This window comes from Spinacia oleracea, chromosome 4 (assembly GCF_020520425.1).
Source record: "Spinacia oleracea cultivar Varoflay chromosome 4, BTI_SOV_V1, whole genome shotgun sequence".
Lineage (NCBI taxonomy): Eukaryota > Viridiplantae > Streptophyta > Magnoliopsida > Caryophyllales > Amaranthaceae > Spinacia > Spinacia oleracea.
This window is the reverse complement of record NC_079490.1, coordinates 157,153,703-157,175,130: the sequence shown is the minus strand read 5'-3', so window position 1 is coordinate 157,175,130 and position 21,428 is coordinate 157,153,703. Positions and strand designations below refer to the sequence as shown.

Here is a 21,428-nt window from a genome sequence, read left to right as displayed (position 1 = left end):
CTAGTCCACCACCCAATAGTATTGAGCTATTGGATGTAACCACCAAATAGGTCTTAGTCTTTAAGTGTGCACACCCCCCGGTGAGTGTTTTTAACTCAAAGGAGTAGATTAAGCCTAGGGTCGTGCTCATGGCTCCGACCAAATAATAAAGCACAATGTGCTATTTAAGCGGTTCATATAATATCTTAGGGAAAAAGGTATTAGAAGATGATCAATTATCATCCCAAAATAAACTACATCAATTCCCAATAGTACAATATGCATATGCTCCAAGCTTCCAAGCTTACAACAATAATATTGTTTACCTCAACCTTCTACCCAATGTCAATTTCTCGATAAACCCCACAAAGATAGTACATTAGTACGCTAATCCTTATTAGCCAAATCATATATTTCCCTTACAGTAGTAAAACCTCAAATAAATTAGGGTAAATACCAATTGAAGAGAAACGTAAGCAAGTAATCAATAATGTAAGATAAATTGCATCATATAAGAAAACCAATATTCTAAAGTAGATATAATCGTGCATATTAGCGAATTTAGAGCAATTTAGACACATTACAGCAAAGCAGAATACATAAACCAATAGCATACGCATTACACAAAATAATGAATAAATACGAATAACTCGTAGAATAACACGATAGACTAGGTGCGTGTGATTACAATTAACATATACAGATAATTCGAATAGACTAAGTACGTGTGATTATAACTAATAATATACAAAAGGGACTAAGCGTGATTAGTAACTACTAATTAATAAAGCCAAGAAACTCTATAACGATCTAAAACTCTAGAATATATAGATTGACCTAATCCAAATTTCCAATATCAATCCACAAATAAACTAGACCCTTAGATATCTAAACATATACAAAATAACAGTGACTAATATAATAAGAAATCTAAATCAACAATATTATTCATGAGTTGAGCATTTATCTAATACACGTTATCACATTATTCACTTATAATAAGACATAAAATTTATACTATATATAACAAACAACTCCAAAGACCTATACATAATTATATATAATAATCAATACTTAATTACGAATAATTTAAAGAAACTACGTGTGCGTGATTACCTTCCAATGATTATTTATACTCAAAATATACGATCAGGTCAAAGAACCGGGTAAAAGGCTAATTGCGGCTATTGTTTTTAGTTGATAAAACTCATGTTTTGGTTGATTATGTGAGGTCTAATCATGAGTTTGCAAATTTGGGATTAACACTAAATATCAAAATGGATTTCATGTGATAAAAAGGTGCGCATGAACAATGGCAGTAGGACTCTTGAGTTTAATGCTCATTGGTCAACTAACACAAGGCTCTGGAGGGAGAAATAGAAAGACGGCTGAGGCAACATACCCATCTTTGTTTTTTTTTTTTTTTACAAAACAATTAGGGTTTATGGGTATTTATAACTCCCCACAAGAGTCCTACTAATAATAAAATAGTGTTTTAAATTTTCTGAATAAAATATTAAAAGAGACTAACTAAAAAGGAAATATCGTTTAGTAATACTTATAACTTCATTTTCTCTATAAAATATATAGTATGAAATCATAAAATATTGGGGTATTACAGAGATGAAACAGCTGCAATGGAGTTTCGTGAAATCAAGAATCCAGGATGAAAACTCGATCACCGTTTGCGCGAATTAATCAACCCTGCACCAGAATCCCGTGCTTCTGAGTTCAAGCTTTTGGTGTCACCTAGGGAGGATGAGAGAAAACTGATAACCCTAAGTTGAGAAGATGGAAGGCAGTGGAGGGAGTGGAAGTTTTTAGCGGAAAAGATTTTCGCGAATTTTTTTTGAAGGAATTGGGAAGCGAATTTTTTTTGAAGGAATTGAAAAGTTGGGCGCAATTTCTGAAAGTTTAGGCGGTATGTATGGGAATAATATCTAATTCATTATTCGTATTGATTAGTTAAAGGCAAATATAACGATTAAAAAGTGCCATAATCGTCTACATCATTTAACACACACTATTGACTTATAGTAGTGATTATACATTCTGTACTAAATAATCGCCACAAAAAGGTAAATTTCTTGTAGTGCCACAAAAGGTAAATTTCTTGTAGTGCCAATCCCATGGTTAGAGTTTTGTGGGCTAAGCTTCGTCCTCCAGCGTGATTTCCGCTTTCACCATCATGGATGTTCCTCAATGTCGACACGATCTCATCATGATCTAAGCACCTCAAGTATGGTCCTGCAATTGACTTTCTGAACAGTACCCCATGGATTAGGATGAACCTGGAGGCTTTCATACGGAAGGATTTCTCGTGGGTGATTCCAGGTGGGATGGTATGGTGTTTGAGCCAATGTATGTAGGGGTCGCGCCATGATGTGGGCATTTGAGTTGGTGGAGTTTATTCAGTGATGGGTAAGTTATCTTTTGTGATGGCTGGATACATTAAGTGGACTACGGGGATGGAGGTGAGCTTTGGTTTGATATTCGAGCCAAGGTTAGCTAGGGCATCAGCCTGGGTATTTTGATCTCTTGGTATTTGTTGCAGGGTGCATGAATCGAACTTGTTGACGAGCCTTTTTGCTATTTCCAGGTAGGCCTGCATCTTAGAATCCTTTGCTGCATACGAACCGTTAATTTGACTGATAATCAATAATGAATCACAACGTACCTCGAGTCGACGGACGCTCATGTCGAGTGCTAGTGACAATCCTAAGATCAAGGCTTTGTACTCCGCCTCATTGTTGGTAGCTTTGAACTCACAACAGACAGATTGCACTATGGTGTCCCCTTGTGGCGACTTTAGCACAATACCCAGACCTGTTCCCCGTATGTTGGAGGAGCCGTCAGTGTGTAGGGTCCATGTGGATGAGAGTCCATCATCGGTTAGCATGTTGACTTCCAAGTCGACTTCATGTTGGATACTTGGGCTGAAGTCAGCCACAAAATCTGCTAGAGCTTGCGACTTGGTGGCTGTGCGATGTTCATACCTAATGTCGTAGCAACCTAACTGTATTGCCCATTTGGACGTCCTGCCAGATAACTCAGGCTTCCTCATGATTGACTTCATGGGATAGTTAGTTCTAACAGTTATAGGATGACACTCAAAATAAGGGCGTAATTTAGTAGAAGCAACAATTAGTGCAAGGACAAGTTTTTCAAGATGGGAGTACCTTGTTTCGGCACTAAGTAAGGACTTACTGACGTAGTAGACGGGTAATTGCTTGCCGTCTTCTTCTCGTACTAATACTGCACTAATGGTCGACTCTGTGACTGCAAGGTATACTTGTAATTCCTCATTGTCTTTTGGTTTTGACAGCAGCGGGGGTTCTAACAGGTACTGTTTGAGTTATTTCAGCGCAGCTTCATGTTGGTCGATCCAATTGAACTTGTAGTTCTTCCTGAGGATGTTGTAAAATAACTTGCACTTATCAGACGACATGGAGATGAAACGGTTGAGAGAGGCAACTCTTCCTGCTAGCTTTTGCACGTCCTTTTGATTTCGAGGTGACTGTAGGTTGATAATTGCACGGATTTGGTCGGGACTAGCTTCGATGCCTCTTTGAGTGACCATGTAACCCAATTTCGAAAATAATTAGGAAAACGATACCAAATTTTGAAACGAATTAAAATAAAAATTTAGGAAATTACCTTGAATTTGAGATTGTAACACCCCCGATTTACTAATCTTTAAATAAATAAGAAATATAAAAGACTTTATAGAAATTGCGGAAGCTTACACCTAAATCGGAGGTATCACCGCCACACTTGACCACATTGTCAAGTGCTAAGGCTTACAAAACTTAAACTATTACAACTCGGTTACTAGGTGGTCTATTTACAACTGAAAAACACTAAACTGTCATACAAGAATAAACGATAATACTGGAACTCCTTTAACTTGTAACTGCATCCTTCACGATCAATCTGCTCCAGTCAATCTTGACTGCTCACCATAGAGGACAAATTCCAAAAGGATCGTCGCAGGGCCACCATAAGAAAAAGACATGGCCGCAAACACAGATAACAAATAAACACACACGTCAGCAAAAGCTGAGTAATCATCGCTTATTGAATAACCAGACATATAATAATAATAATAATAATAATAATAATAATAATAATAATAATAATAATAATAATAATAATAATAATAATAATTTAACAAACACATAAGTACAAATTGATGAACAATTCTTATAAAACTAGTACCTATAACCATAAGTAACAAGGGTTTATTGTTAATTTCTTATAAGTTCACCATTAGAGGAATGTGGATCGAGTCCACCACCCAATATTATATATTGAACTATTGGATGTAACCACCAGAGAGATGTGGATCGCGTCCACCACCCATTAGTATATATTAAACGGATATTTCATGAGATACCCCCGAGGTTTAAGTTTATTCACCAGGTACCCTCGTTGTTTCAGTAATCCACCAGGTACCCCTCAGGTTTCATTTTCTCGCATGACTTAACCTTGCCGTTAAGTGGCCGTTAAGTGGCCGTTAGAAACTTTTTTTCACCAGGTACCCTTGTAATTTATTTCACCAGGTACCCCTGAGGTTTCATAGATTTTCACCAGGTACCCTTATGTTTTTATGGTAATTGCACCAGATACCCCAGCTCACCAACGGCTAAAAAAACTAGCCGTTGGTGAGCCTTCTCTATTTAAAGGGGGAGCATCAGCAACTCTTCACTACAACTTTCTGTTCTTCCCATTAACCAACTCATATTTTCCCTATTTCCCAACTCACTTTCAAATGAGCTCATATTCTCAATCTCAATCTTCCTCTACAACGTATGAATCCTCATACGTTGTAGTTCCAAACAAAACATGCAACATATGTGGGAAAAAATTTGCAATAAGAAGTTCTGAAACAATGAAAAATCCTCAAAAACTATATTACAAGTGTGACTTATGTGACAACTTCAAGTGGTGCAAGGGAAGCATTGAGCAACCACTGCCAATGAGAAACAACAAAGGTAGCACAAAGGAAGGAGAAATTGAAGAAAATAGAAGCTTGAATGAAGAAATTCACCAAATGAAGAAGAAACTCGAGCAACAAAAGAAATTAATGCATGGAGCTATAAAAAATGGCATTCTAATGTTTTTTATTCTAGTATCATGTTTACCTCTTTTTCTCAGTTTAGGGGGTCTACCTGATGCTCTCTTCATGGGTGGTGGGAGGATAATAGAAAGGTCAAAAGAAGGCCATTGGGTTGGGTCAGGCATGGGGTGCATGTGCTCTGAGTAAGTTAACTTGTATGCTTGCCCTTTGAAGTAGTGAGACACAAAATCAGTAGCCTCAAGTCTTTGGTGGTAAATAACCCTAAGGCCATGTCTGCAAGGTATGCCAGATATTTGCCATACTCCACAACCACAAGTCCTTGCATCTAACTTAATAGGGTATTTGACAGCCCCCTCTTTCACTTCATATTCCCCTCCCACAGCAGCTGTTACAGAACAAAACCTAGACTGTTGACTCCTCTCTTCTAATACCCCAGCAGCATATTCAGTCAATTGGTTTGGTCCCATTTCTATAGCCTTGCCAAATCTAGACCCAATCTTCTTCATACACCAACTCCCAGCCTCTATTAGATCCAAGCATCCAAGCACAAACAAAATAAAGCAGCAAAACAGAAAATGTATTAATAAAAAGGACAGGGGTGGTGTAAAACATATGCAACCACAGTGTAAAAAGCAGTAAAGATAGAACATTTACCTTCCATCAGAGTGTACACTGGCATGTCTCTAAAAGGCTTGGTACAAGCGTTGAAAGATTCAACAAAATTGGTGGTGTTGTGATCATAAACCACTTGTGGTTCAAACTTGTGCCTTGACCACTGCTTTGGCACTTGGGACAGATAATCAACAACCTTTGGATCAATTTTGGCAATCTTCTCCATTGCCTTGTTGTACACATATGGGTTGTATGCATTTGCAGCAACCCAGAAAGACTTATGGACTTATGGAATGCAGTTCCATACCAGCCAGTTTTTTTAAAAAAAAGTAGCCGTTGGTGAGCAGGGGTATCTGGTGAAATTACCATAAAACATAAGGATACCTGGTGAAAAACTAAGAAACCTCAGGGGTACCTGGTGAAATAAATTACGAGGGTACCTGGTGAAAAAAAGTTTCTAACGGCCACTTAACGGCAGGGTTAAGTCATGCGAGAAAATGAAACCTGAGGGGTACCTGGTGGATTACTGAAACAACGAGGGTACCTGGTGAATAAACTTAAACCTCGGGGGTATCTCATGAAAAACCCGTATATTAAACTATTGGATGTAACCACCAGAAAAATGTGAATCTAGTCCACCACCCAATAGTATTGAGCTATTGGATGTAACCACCAAATAGGTCTTAGTCTTTAAGTGTGCACACCCCCATGTGAGTGTTTTTAACTCAAAGGAGTAGATTAAGCCTAGGGTCGTGCTCATGACTCCGACCAAATAATAAAGCACAATGTGCTATTTAAGCGGTTCATATAATATCTTAGGGGAAAAGGTATTAGAAGATGATCAATTATCATCCCAAAATAAACTACATCAATTCCCAATAGTACAATATGCATATGCTCCAAGCTTCCAAGCTTACAACAATAATATTGTTTACCTCAACCTTCTACCCAATGTCAATTTCTCGATCAACCCCACAAAGATAGTACATTAGTACGCTAATCCTTATTAGCCAAATCATATATTTCCCTTACAGTAGTAAAACCTCAAATAAATTAGGGTAAATACCAATTGAAGAGAAACGTAAGCAAGTAATCAATAATGTAGGATAAATTGCATCATATAAGAAAACCAATATTCTAAAGTAGATATAATCGTGCATATTAGCGAATTTAGAGCAATTTAGACACATTACAGCAAAGCAGAATACATAAACCAATAGCATACGCATTACACAAAATAATGAATAAATACGAATAACTCGTAGAATAACACGATAGACTAGGTGCGTGTGATTACAATTAACATATACAGATAATTCGAATAGACTAAGTACGTGTGATTATAACTAATAATATACAAAAGGGACTAAGCGTGATTAGTAACTACTAATTAATAAAGCCAAGAAACTCTATAACGATCTAAAACTCTAGAATATATAGATTGACCTAATCCAAATTTCCAATATCAATCCACAAATAAACTAGACCCTTAGATATCTAAACATATACAAAATAACAGTGACTAATATAATAAGAAATCTAAATCAACAATATTATTCATGAGTTGAGCATTTATCTAATACACGTTATCACATTATTCACTTATAATAAGACATAAAATTTATACTATATATAACAAACAACTCCAAAGACCTATACATAATTATATATAATAATCAATACTTAATTACGAATAATTTAAAGAAACTACGTGTGCGTGATTACCTTCCAATGATTATTTATACTCAAAATATACGATCAGGTCAAAGAACCGGGTAAAAGGCTAATTGCGGCTATTGTTTTTAGTTGATAAAACTCATGTTTTGGTTGATTATGTGAGGTCTAATCATGAGTTTGCAAATTTGGGATTAACACTAAATATCAAAATGGATTTCATGTGATAAAAAGGTGCGCATGAACAATGGCAGTAGGACTCTTGAGTTTAATGCTCATTGGTCAACTAACACAAGGCTCTGGAGGGAGAAATAGAAAGACGGCTGAGGCAACATACCCATCTTTGTTTTTTTTTTTTTTTACAAAACAATTAGGGTTTATGGGTATTTATAACTCCCCACAAGAGTCCTACTAATAATAAAATAGTGTTTTAAATTTTCTGAATAAAATATTAAAAGAGACTAACTAAAAAGGAAATATCGTTTAGTAATACTTATAACTTCATTTTCTCTATAAAATATATAGTATGAAATCATAAAATATTGGGGTATTACAATCTACCCCCTTAAAAGAAGTTTCATCCCGAAACTTAAAGTTGAGAATTTTTTTAGGGTATTACAATCTACCCACCTTAAAAGAAGTTTCGTCCCGAAACTTAAAATTAGAAAGATATAGAATATAAAATATACCCTCTTTAAAAGAAGTATTTCCCGGAACTTAAGTTAGAAAAAATTTGTGACTAAATTTCAAAAGCTTTTAAAAAAAACATTATACCAACTTTGCTACAAAAATATTTTGGATATTACATTCTATCCCCCTTAAAAAAAGGTAGTTCGTCCCCGAACCTAAAGCTAGTCAAATAATCACATCACAAGGAACACATAACTAACACATAGAAAGAGATACTTTATTAAATTAAACGGCTTGTCCTATAACTTTTAAGCTTAACTCTTAGTAAGTCATTTTAATCCTAAAACTCAAACCAGACACAGGGATATGAAGATCCCTGTGTTAATTCAAGACCGGATAGACTCTTGATACCATTTTGTAACACCCCCGATTTACTAATCTTTAAATAAATAAGAAATATAAAAGACTTTATAGAAATTGCGGAAGCTTACACCTAAATCGGAGGTATCACCGCCACACTTGACCACATTGTCAAGTGCTAAGGCTTACAAAACTTAAACTATTACAACTCGGTTACTAGGTGGTCTATTTACAACTGAAAAACACTAAACTGTCATACAAGAATAAACGATAATACTGGAACTCCTTTAACTTGTAACTGCATCCTTCACGATGAATCTGCTCCAGTCAATCTTGACTGCTCACCATAGAGGACAAATTCCAAAAGGATCGTCGCAGGGCCACCATAAGAAAAAGACATGGCCGCAAACACACATAACAAATAAACACACACGTCAGCAAAAGCTGAGTAATCATCGCTTATTGAATAACCAGACATATAATAATAATAATAATAATAATAATAATAATAATTTAACAAACACATAAGTACAAATTGATGAACAATTCTTATAAAACTAGTACCTATAACCATAAGTAACAAGGGTTTATTGTTAATTTCTTATAAGTTCACCATTAGAGGAATGTGGATCGAGTCCACCACCCAATAGTATATATTGAACTATTGGATGTAACCACCAGAGAGATGTGGATCGCGTCCACCACCCATTAGTATAAATTAAACTATTGGATGTAACCACCAGAAAAATGTGAATCTAGTCCACCACCCAATAGTATTGAGCTATTGGATGTAACCACCAAATAGGTCTTAGTCTTTAAGTGTGCACACCCCCCGGTGAGTGTTTTTAACTCAAAGGAGTAGATTAAGCCTAGGGTCGTGCTCATGGCTCCGACCAAATAATAAAGCACAATGTGCTATTTAAGCGGTTCATATAATATCTTAGGGAAAAAGGTATTAGAAGATGATCAATTATCATCCCAAAATAAACTACATCAATTCCCAATAGTACAATATGCATATGCTCCAAGCTTCCAAGCTTACAACAATAATATTGTTTACCTCAACCTTCTACCCAATGTCAATTTCTCGATCAACCCCACAAAGATAGTACATTAGTACGCTAATCCTTATTAGCCAAATCATATATTTCCCTTACAGTAGTAAAACCTCAAATAAATTAGGGTAAATACCAATTGAAGAGAAACGTAAGCAAGTAATCAATAATGTAAGATAAATTGCATCATATAAGAAAACCAATATTCTAAAGTAGATATAATCGTGCATATTAGCGAATTTAGAGCAATTTAGACACATTACAGCAAAGCAGAATACATAAACCAATAGCATACGCATTACACAAAATAATGAATAAATACGAATAACTCGTAGAATAACACAATAGACTAGGTGCGTGTGATTACAATTAACATATACAGATAATTCGAATAGACTAAGTACATGTGATTATAACTAATAATATACAAAAGGGACTAAGCGTGATTAGTAACTACTAATTAATAAAGCCAAGAAACTCTATAACGATCTAAAACTCTAGAATATATAGATTGACCTAATCCAAATTTCCAATATCAATCCACAAATAAACTAGACCCTTAGATATCTAAACATATACAAAATAACAATGACTAATATAATAAGAAATCTTAATCAACAATATTATTCATGAGTTGAGCATTTATCTAATACACGTTATCACATTATTCACTTATAATAAGACATAACATTTATACTATATATAACAAACAACTCCAAAGACCTATACATAATTATATATAATAATCAATACTTAATTACGAATAATTTAAAGAAACTACGTGTGCGTGATTACCTTCCAATGATTATTTATACTCAAAATATCCGATCAGGTCAAAGAACCGGGTAAAAGGCTAATTGCGGCTATTGTTTTTAGTTGATAAAACTCATGTTTTGGTTGATTATGTGAGGTCTAATCATGAGTTTGCAAATTTGGGATTAACACTAAATATCAAAATGGATTTCATGTGATAAAAAGGTGCGCATGAACAATGGCAGTAGGACTCTTGAGTTTAATGCTCATTGGTCAACTAACACAAGGCTCTGGAGGGAGAAATAGAAAGACGGCTGAGGCAACATACCCATCTTTGTTTTTTTGTTTTTACAAAACAATTAGGGTTTATGGGTATTTATAACTCCCCACAAGAGTCCTACTAATAATAAAATAGTGTTTTAAATTTTCTGAATAAAATATTAAAAGAGACTAACTAAAAAGGAAATATCGTTTAGTAATACTTATAACTTCATTTTCTCTATAAAATATATAGTATGAAATCATAAAATATTGGGGTATTACAATCTACCCCCTTAAAAGAAGTTTCGTCCCGAAACTTAAAGTTGAGAATTTTTTTAGGGTATTACAATCTACCCTCCTTAAAAGAAGTTTCGTCCCGAAACTTAAAATTAGAAAGATATAGAATATAAAATATACCCTCTTTAAAAGAAGTATTTCCCGGAACTTAAGTTAGAAAAAATTTGTGACTTAATTTCAAAAGCTTTTAAAAAAAAACATTATACCAACTTTGCTACAAAAATATTTTGGATATTACATTCTATCCCCCTTAATCCCCGAACCTAAAGCTAGTCAAATAGTCACATCACAAGGAACACATAACTAACACATAGAAAGAGATACTTTATTAAATTAAACGGCTTGTCCTATAACTTTTAAGCTTAACTCTTAGTTAGTCAGTTTAATCCTAAAACTCAAACCAGACACTGGGATATGAAGATCCCTGTGTTAATTCAAGACCGGATAGACTCTTGATACCATTTTGTAACACCCCCGATTTACTAATCTTTAAATAAATAAGAAATATAAAAGACTTTATAGAAATTGCGGAAGCTTACACCTAAATCGGAGGTATCACCGCCACACTTGACCACATTGTCAAGTGCTAAGGCTTACAAAACTTAAACTATTACCACTCGGTTACTAGGTGGTCTATTTACAACTGAAAAACACTAAAATGTCATACAAGAATAAACGATAATACTGGAACTCCTTTAACTTGTAACTGCATCCTTCACGATGAATCTGCTCCAGTCAATCTTGACTGCTCACCATAGAGGACAAATTCCAAAAGGATCGTCGCAGGGCCACCATAAGAAAAAGACATGGCCGCAAACACACATAACAAATAAACACACACGTCAGCAAAAGCTGAGTAATCATCGCTTATTGAATAACCAGACATATAATAATAATAATAATAATAATAATAATAATCATCACGTTCTTCTTCCGGCGGAGGCTACGGTGGTTTGGTCCGACGAAGGCTTCGGCAAAGGGTAGGCGGTTCTCAGGCGAGATATACGGGCGGTCGTCATGCAAGATTTAGGCGGTGTTGGGTCGGTTTTATCTGTGTTTTCTACCGTAATTAGCGTGGAAGTTTTCAGGCGGCTTTTGGTGCAGTTATTGATCAGTCTCCGGTAACACATTACCGGCTTACGAAGGTGTCTTTCCAGGTGGCTTTTTCCGGTATCTCCTGGCGGTTCTCGGTTTTGTTGTGGTTCTGTTTGGTTGCGGTGCGGTTGTGCTGTTGTTTCGTGTTTGTTGCGCTTCTGTTTTGGTGCGGTTGTAGTGCCTCGACGGCGGAGTTCTGCTGCGGAGTTTCCGGCTATTCGTAATTTCAGTTCCTGTTCGGGGTTCAGTTCAGTGATTTCAAGTTCGTAAGTCCAGTTTGGTGATTGGTGTTTGTCTTGGAGATTGGTGTTTGTCTTGGAGTTTGGTGATTTGGTCAGATTATTGCATTGTTGTTGTGCGTTTGGTGATTTGGTGATTGGTGATTTGGTCAGATTATTGCATTGTTGTTGTGCGTTTGTCTTGGAGATTGGTGTTTGTCTTGGACTTTGGTGTTTGTCTTGGAGTTTGGAGTTTGGGCAGCTTGAGTTGTTGCTCTTTGGTGTTGTTATTGTTTGCGTGTGTGTTGAGGTTATCAAGTGTGCGTTTGGTGTTGGTGGTGCTGTTGAAGTGCTTTGATATGGAGGCTTCCGTGGAGAAGTTTCATTGCCCTTTTGTGGGTCTTAGCGGGTGCCAGGATGGCGGTGGGCGTGGTTTGGTAAGGAGTTCTCTGATCACTCACTTACGGGATCGTCATTGTTGCTCTGATGTGCGGGATGTAACCCGTCAGTCCCTTACTACCAATTTGCAGGTTTTTACTTCGGCTGAGGTTACCTTTCGTCGTATGGGAATTTGGTTGTGTGGAGATTGTTTCAAGACGCATACTCATCGTATTAGGTGTCGGCATGGCAGTGGTTCTAGTACGGTTTTTGTGGACCCACCTAATTCTGGGGATGGTACTATTCGTTTTACTCTCTACGGTATTCAAAAACCTCAAGCTCCTGCTTCCGAGCTGTCTACTTCTGATGCGCCTCGAGAACAATATTTTTCTTTTGATGTTGCTCTTCTGGACACTTTATGGTCTAAGCGGTTGCGTTCTGTGAAATCCATCCCTCCCAAATGTCGTTTGGGTTTTTCGCGAGTTCTGAAAGGGGCGCTTGATAAGGTGATTTGCAGGCCAGATGACATCGCTTGTTGGGTTCAGTTGCTCGTGTTACCTCTTTGTGTCCTCAAGACTTTTTCTCCACGAAGTAATCGTGAGTGTTCCTCCGGTGTTAGGCGGCGGCAACAGGAGGAGTGTATCACCTCTGCTATTCGTTCTTGGGGTGTGCCTGGCGGTTCTGAGCAACTTGTCATAGACACATTGGCTAGCGTGTCTCCCTCTCTATTGGATGTTGACGATGACCATGATTTGGCGGAGCGTAATATTAAGCAATGCAAGAGAAAGATTTCTGACGGTCACTACACTGCTGCCGTTAGGGTTCTTTCTTCCTCAGGTCTTGCCCCTTACGATGATGCTACTCTTGCAGATTTACAAGCAAAGCACCCTTCCGTTCCGGTCCCTACCTTACCGGATATCCCTGTTGATCATCACCTTTCTGCTTCCTCCGCTGTTGTTTTGGAGCAGATTATGGGCTTTCCGCGTGGTACTTCGTGCGGTAGAGATGGCTTGCGTGCTCAGCACCTTTTGGATTGCTTGGGTGGTGCTGCTGTAGCTGTTTCTGATGAGTTGGTGGATGCTATCACTCAGGTAGTTAATCTCTTTCTTGCTGGGAAGTGTCCCACTGAGCTTGGAGGATACATTGCTAGTGCTCCTCTTACGCCATTGGTTAAGCCTGGTGGGGGTGTTCGGCCTATTGCGGTGGGTACTATTTGGAGGCGCCTTGTTTCTAAGGTCGGGGCTGCTTTGATTGGTCCGCGTTTAGGAAACTACTTTGGAGGTCTACAGTTTGGAGTTGGGGTTCCAGCAGGTGGTGAGGCCATTCTCCACGCTGTCAATCGGTTGGTTGAGGCTCGTGGGGCCGATGTTGGCCTATCTATGTTATTGGTGGATTTTCAGAATGCTTTCAATTTAGTTGATCGATCGGCTTTGTTGCGTGAGGTTCGGCTCCATTGTCCTGCTCTTTCGCGTTGGGTTGAATTCTGCTACTCTTCTCCAGCGCGGCTGTATTATGGGGAGCATACCTTGTGGTCTTGTCAGGGTGTGCAGCAAGGGGATCCTCTCGGCCCTTTGCTTTTTTCTCTGGTTCTACATCCATTGGTGTGTCGAATTCGAGACTCATTTGATCTATCTCTTCAGGCATGGTACTTGGACGATGGCACTATTGTTGGTGACACTTTGGTGGTTGGGCAGGTCTTGGAGTTGATTTTGGAGGAGGGGCCTCGTTTAGGTCTCCATGTTAATGTTGAGAAGACAGAGGTTTTCTGGCCTTCGGAGGACCCACGCTGTCGTCTAGAGGGTGTCTTTCCTACGGATATTGCTCGTCCTGAGCTTGGTGTTAAGTTGCTTGGTGGCCCAGTCAGTACGGATTCTTCTTTTTGTAAGGAGGTTGTTTCGCAGCGTGTGTCGAAGACTGTTGTGTTGATGGATGCTGTAGCCAAGCTTAATGATCCCCAGTGTGAGTTGTTGCTTCTTCGTGCGTGTACTGGAGTTTCTAAACTCTACTTTGCTATGCGCACTTGTCCGCCTCATCTTTTCGAAGCGGCCCAATTATCTTTTGATGTGGCTCTGCGGGCTTCTTTAGAGCGCATCGTGGTTGCTTCGGGACCTGGGTTCGGTGACTGGCAATGGCGCCTTGCCACCTTGCCTTATTCTTATGGAGGATTGGGTGTTTATTCAGCTGGTGATGTTCGGCATTATGCTTTTCTTGCATCCCGTTTGCAGTCTTCTGGTTTGCAGGATTCGCTTCTTCGGCTTTCAGGTGTTGAAGGTCCGGGACCGGCCTTTGATGATGCTCTTGGTCTTTTCAACAGGACCGTGGAGACCGACCTTATGCGTAGCCCTAGTGAGATCGCTGCCCCCAGACTCATGAAGAAATTGGCAGACATATATTTCACGAAGGTTATTGCTGATGCGGAATCCGCCTACTCCTTATCTTCACGTTTTGTTGCCCTATGGAAATCTCAGCAGGGGGATCACTCCTCAGCTTGGTTGCGGGCAGTCCCCATCTCGGGGTTAGGCCAGACTATGAACGGTAAGACTTATCGTTCGGTTCTTTGCTATCGGTTGGGTATTCCGTTGTTCTCTGATTCGACGCCGTGTTCTGCTTGCTCTCGGGTTTTCGACGGGGACATTTATGGGGATCATGCTGTATCTTGTGCTGGGATTGTGGGTATCAAACATCGTCATAATGTTGTTCGTGATACCCTTTTGGATATTTGCTATCGGTCGGGGATTTCTGCTCGCAAGGAGGTTGATGTTGGGCTGACTAGTGAGAGCGATGGAGCTCTTCGTCCTGCAGATATATTGCTTTACTCATGGGATGGCGGTCTAGATGTGTGTGTTGACTTGACTGGGTCTTCCCCTATGACGCAATCTGGGTTGTCAGGCTTCATTCCGGGTCGGGTTGTGGCGGTTGCAGCACAGCGGAAGCAGGATAAGTATGCGGCACGTTGTAGGGCTTTGGGTTACGGTTTCTTTCCTTTTTCCTTCTCTTCTTTTGGGGAATTAGAGAAAGGGGCTGTTTCTTTGCTGAAGCGGGTTCAGACGTACTCCAGGGCTCAGGACATTGGGGCACGGGCAGCTGCCCACATTTTCAGCAGGATCGGGTTTGCCATAGCTAGAGGAGTGGGGGCCCAGATTGTATCTCGGCTCCCCTCCAACTTCTTGTAGTTCACTTGATCTTTATAGCTTGTTAAGCTTGTAACGTTATAATAATAATAATTATAATAATAATAATAATAATAATAATAATAATAATAATAATAATAATAATAATAATAATTTAACAAACACATAAGTACAAATTGATGAACAATTCTTATAAAACTAGTACCTATAACCATAAGTAACAAGGGTTTATTGTTAATTTCTTATAAGTTCACCATTAGAGGAATGTGGATCGAGTCCACCACCCAATATTATATATTGAACTATTGGATGTAACCACCAGAGAGATGTGGATCGCGTCCACCACCCATTAGTATATATTAAACGGATATTTCATGAGATACCCCCGAGGTTTAAGTTTATTCACCAGGTACCCTCGTTGTTTCAGTAATCCACCAGGTACCCCTCAGGTTTCATTTTCTCGCATGACTTAACCTTGCCGTTAAGTGGCCGTTAAGTGGCCGTTAGAAACTTTTTTTCACCAGGTACCCTTGTAATTTATTTCACCAGGTACCCCTGAGGTTTCATAGATTTTCACCAGGTACCCTTATGTTTTTATGGTAATTGCACCAGATACCCCAGCTCACCAACGGCTAAAAAAACTAGCCGTTGGTGAGCCTTCTCTATTTAAAGGGGGAGCATCAGCAACTCTTCACTACAACTTTCTGTTCTTCCCATTAACCAACTCATATTTTCCCTATTTCCCAACTCACTTTCAAATGAGCTCATATTCTCAATCTCAATCTTCCTCTACAACGTATGAATCCTCATACGTTGTAGTTCCAAACAAAACATGCAACATATGTGGGAAAAAATTTGCAATAAGAAGTTCTGAAACAATGAAAAATCCTCAAAAACTATATTACAAGTGTGACTTATGTGACAACTTCAAGTGGTGCAAGGGAAGCATTGAGCAACCACTGCCAATGAGAAACAACAAAGGTAGCACAAAGGAAGGAGAAATTGAAGAAAATAGAAGCTTGAATGAAGAAATTCACCAAATGAAGAAGAAACTCGAGCAACAAAAGAAATTAATGCATGGAGCTATAAAAAATGGCATTCTAATGTTTTTTATTCTAGTATCATGTTTACCTCTTTTTCTCAGTTTAGGGGGTCTACCTGATGCTCTCTTCATGGGTGGTGGGAGGATAATAGAAAGGTCAAAAGAAGGCCATTGGGTTGGGTCAGGCATGGGGTGCATGTGCTCTGAGTAAGTTAACTTGTATGCTTGCCCTTTGAAGTAGTGAGACACAAAATCAGTAGCCTCAAGTCTTTGGTGGTAAATAACCCTAAGGCCATGTCTGCAAGGTATGCCAGATATTTGCCATACTCCACAACCACAAGTCCTTGCATCTAACTTAATAGGGTATTTGACAGCCCCCTCTTTCACTTCATATTCCCCTCCCACAGCAGCTGTTACAGAACAAAACCTAGACTGTTGACTCCTCTCTTCTAATACCCCAGCAGCATATTCAGTCAATTGGTTTGGTCCCATTTCTATAGCCTTGCCAAATCTAGACCCAATCTTCTTCATACACCAACTCCCAGCCTCTATTAGATCCAAGCATCCAAGCACAAACAAAATAAAGCAGCAAAACAGAAAATGTATTAATAAAAAGGACAGGGGTGGTGTAAAACATATGCAACCACAGTGTAAAAAGCAGTAAAGATAGAACATTTACCTTCCATCAGAGTGTACACTGGCATGTCTCTAAAAGGCTTGGTACAAGCGTTGAAAGATTCAACAAAATTGGTGGTGTTGTGATCATAAACCACTTGTGGTTCAAACTTGTGCCTTGACCACTGCTTTGGCACTTGGGACAGATAATCAACAACCTTTGGATCAATTTTGGCAATCTTCTCCATTGCCTTGTTGTACACATATGGGTTGTATGCATTTGCAGCAACCCAGAAAGACTTATGGACTTATGGAATGCAGTTCCATACCAGCCAGTTTTTTTTAAAAAAAGTAGCCGTTGGTGAGCAGGGGTATCTGGTGAAATTACCATAAAACATAAGGATACCTGGTGAAAAACTAAGAAACCTCAGGGGTACCTGGTGAAATAAATTACGAGGGTACCTGGTGAAAAAAAGTTTCTAACGGCCACTTAACGGCAGGGTTAAGTCATGCGAGAAAATGAAACCTGAGGGGTACCTGGTGGATTACTGAAACAACGAGGGTACCTGGTGAATAAACTTAAACCTCGGGGGTATCTCATGAAAAACCCGTATATTAAACTATTGGATGTAACCACCAGAAAAATGTGAATCTAGTCCACCACCCAATAGTATTGAGCTATTGGATGTAACCACCAAATAGGTCTTAGTCTTTAAGTGTGCACACCCCCATGTGAGTGTTTTTAACTCAAAGGAGTAGATTAAGCCTAGGGTCGTGCTCATGACTCCGACCAAATAATAAAGCACAATGTGCTATTTAAGCGGTTCATATAATATCTTAGGGGAAAAGGTATTAGAAGATGATCAATTATCATCCCAAAATAAACTACATCAATTCCCAATAGTACAATATGCATATGCTCCAAGCTTCCAAGCTTACAACAATAATATTGTTTACCTCAACCTTCTACCCAATGTCAATTTCTCGATCAACCCCACAAAGATAGTACATTAGTACGCTAATCCTTATTAGCCAAATCATATATTTCCCTTACAGTAGTAAAACCTCAAATAAATTAGGGTAAATACCAATTGAAGAGAAACGTAAGCAAGTAATCAATAATGTAGGATAAATTGCATCATATAAGAAAACCAATATTCTAAAGTAGATATAATCGTGCATATTAGCGAATTTAGAGCAATTTAGACACATTACAGCAAAGCAGAATACATAAACCAATAGCATACGCATTACACAAAATAATGAATAAATACGAATAACTCGTAGAATAACACGATAGACTAGGTGCGTGTGATTACAATTAACATATACAGATAATTCGAATAGACTAAGTACGTGTGATTATAACTAATAATATACAAAAGGGACTAAGCGTGATTAGTAACTACTAATTAATAAAGCCAAGAAACTCTATAACGATCTAAAACTCTAGAATATATAGATTGACCTAATCCAAATTTCCAATATCAATCCACAAATAAACTAGACCCTTAGATATCTAAACATATACAAAATAACAGTGACTAATATAATAAGAAATCTAAATCAACAATATTATTCATGAGTTGAGCATTTATCTAATACACGTTATCACATTATTCACTTATAATAAGACATAAAATTTATACTATATATAACAAACAACTCCAAAGACCTATACATAATTATATATAATAATCAATACTTAATTACGAATAATTTAAAGAAACTACGTGTGCGTGATTACCTTCCAATGATTATTTATACTCAAAATATACGATCAGGTCAAAGAACCGGGTAAAAGGCTAATTGCGGCTATTGTTTTTAGTTGATAAAACTCATGTTTTGGTTGATTATGTGAGGTCTAATCATGAGTTTGCAAATTTGAGATTAACACTAAATATCAAAATGGATTTCATGTGATAAAAAGGTGCGCATGAACAATGGCAGTAGGACTCTTGAGTTTAATGCTCATTGGTCAACTAACACAAGGCTCTGGAGGGAGAAATAGAAAGACGGCTGAGGCAACATACCCATCTTTGTTTTTTTTTTTTTTTACAAAACAATTAGGGTTTATGGGTATTTATAACTCCCCACAAGAGTCCTACTAATAATAAAATAGTGTTTTAAATTTTCTGAATAAAATATTAAAAGAGACTAACTAAAAAGGAAATATCGTTTAGTAATACTTATAACTTCATTTTCTCTATAAAATATATAGTATGAAATCATAAAATATTGGGGTATTACAATCTACCCCCTTAAAAGAAGTTTCATCCCGAAACTTAAAGTTGGGAATTTTTTTAGGGTATTACAATCTACCCACCTTAAAAGAAGTTTCGTCCCGAAACTTAAAATTAGAAAGATATAGAATATAAAATATACCCTCTTTAAAAGAAGTATTTCCCGGAACTTAAGTTAGAAAAAATTTGTGACTAAATTTCAAAAGCTTTTAAAAAAAACATTATACCAACTTTGCTACAAAAATATTTTGGATATTACATTCTATCCCCCTTAAAAAAAGGTAGTTCGTCCCCGAACCTAAAGCTAGTCAAATAATCACATCACAAGGAACACATAACTAACACATAGAAAGAGATACTTTATTAAATTAAACGGCTTGTCCTATAACTTTTAAGCTTAACTCTTAGTAAGTCATTTTAATCCTAAAACTCAAACCAGACACAGGGATATGAAGATCCCTGTGTTAATTCAAGACCGGATAGACTCTTGATACCATTTTGTAACACCCCCGATTTACTAATCTTTAAATAAATAAGAAATATAAAAGACTTTATAGAAATTGCGGAAGCTTACACCTAAATCGGAGGTATCACCGCCACACTTGACCACATTGTCAAGTGCTAAGGCTTACAAAACTTAAACTATTACAACTCGGTTACTAGGTGGTCTATTTACAACTGAAAAACACTAAACTGTCATACAAGAATAAACGATAATACTGGAACTCCTTTAACTTGTAACTGCATCCTTCACGATGAATCTGCTCCAGTCAATCTTGACTGCTCACCATAGAGGACAAATTCCAAAAGGATCGTCGCAGGGCCACCATAAGAAAAAGACATGGCCGCAAACACACATAACAAATAAACACACACGTCAGCAAAAGCTGAGTAATCATCGCTTATTGAATAACCAGACATATAATAATAATAATAATAATAATAATAATAATAATTTAACAAACACATAAGTACAAATTGATGAACAATTCTTATAAAACTAGTACCTATAACCAAAAGTAACAAGGGTTTATTGTTAATTTCTTATAAGTTCACCATTAGAGGAATGTGGATCGAGTCCACCACCCAATAGTATATATTGAACTATTGGATGTAACCACCAGAGAGATGTGGATCGCGTCCACCACCCATTAGTATAAATTAAACTATTGGATGTAACCACCAGAAAAATGTGAATCTAGTCCACCACCCAATAGTATTGAGCTATTGGATGTAACCACCAAATAGGTCTTAGTCTTTAAGTGTGCACACCCCCCGGTGAGTGTTTTTAACTCAAAGGAGTAGATTAAGCCTAGGGTCGTGCTCATGGCTCCGACCAAATAATAAAGCACAATGTGCTATTTAAGCGGTTCATATAATATCTTAGGGAAAAAGGTATTAGAAGATGATCAATTATCATCCCAAAATAAACTACATCAATTCCCAATAGTACAATATGCATATGCTCCAAGCTTCCAAGCTTACAACAATAATATTGTTTACCTCAACCTTCTACCCAATGTCAATTTCTCGATCAACCCCACAAAGATAGTACATTAGTACGCTAATCCTTATTAGCCAAATCATATATTTCCCTTACAGTAGTAAAACCTCAAATAAATTAGGGTAAATACCAATTGAAGAGAAACGTAAGCAAGTAATCAATAATGTAAGATAAATTGCATCATATAAGAAAACCAATATTCTAAAGTAGATATAATCGTGCATATTAGCGAATTTAGAGCAATTTAGACACATTACAGCAAAGCAGAATACATAAACCAATAGCATACGCATTACACAAAATAATGAATAAATACGAATAACTCGTAGAATAACACGATAGACTAGGTGCGTGTGATTACAATTAACATATACAGATAATTCGAATAGACTAAGTACGTGTGATTATAACTAATAATATACAAAAGGGACTAAGCGTGATTAGTAACTACTAATTAATAAAGCCAAGAAACTCTATAACGATCTAAAACTCTAGAATATA

The 21,428-nt window shown here is 37.5% G+C and overlaps 2 protein-coding genes across 3 annotated transcripts; both read right to left on the bottom strand.

Annotated features, from left to right (window-relative positions):
- Nucleotides 1-4,367: 4,367 nt before the first annotated feature.
- On the bottom strand, nucleotides 4,368-6,255 carry LOC130459220 (uncharacterized). The gene is made up of 2 exons (XM_056826450.1): nucleotides 5,714-6,255; nucleotides 4,368-5,582 (listed from the first exon to the last, which is right to left on the bottom strand). The coding sequence occupies exons 1-2, from the start codon at nucleotides 5,895-5,897 to the stop codon at nucleotides 5,026-5,028; spliced, it is 741 nt and encodes a 246-aa protein (XP_056682428.1). The 5' UTR covers nucleotides 5,898-6,255; the 3' UTR covers nucleotides 4,368-5,025.
- Nucleotides 6,256-16,156: 9,901 nt separating this feature from the next.
- Nucleotides 16,157-17,786, bottom strand: LOC130459218 (uncharacterized). 2 transcript variants are annotated; one of them, XM_056826449.1, is made up of 3 exons: nucleotides 17,643-17,754; nucleotides 17,245-17,555; nucleotides 16,157-17,113 (listed from the first exon to the last, which is right to left on the bottom strand). In XM_056826449.1, exons 2-3 carry the CDS (start codon nucleotides 17,426-17,428, stop codon nucleotides 16,557-16,559), a joined length of 741 nt encoding a protein of 246 aa, XP_056682427.1. In that variant the 5' UTR covers nucleotides 17,429-17,555; nucleotides 17,643-17,754; the 3' UTR covers nucleotides 16,157-16,556. The 2 variants fall into 2 exon arrangements, with proteins under 2 accessions (XP_056682427.1, XP_056682426.1); XM_056826448.1 differs by having other exon boundaries at nucleotides 17,245-17,786.
- Between the last annotated feature and the right edge of the window lie 3,642 nt (nucleotides 17,787-21,428).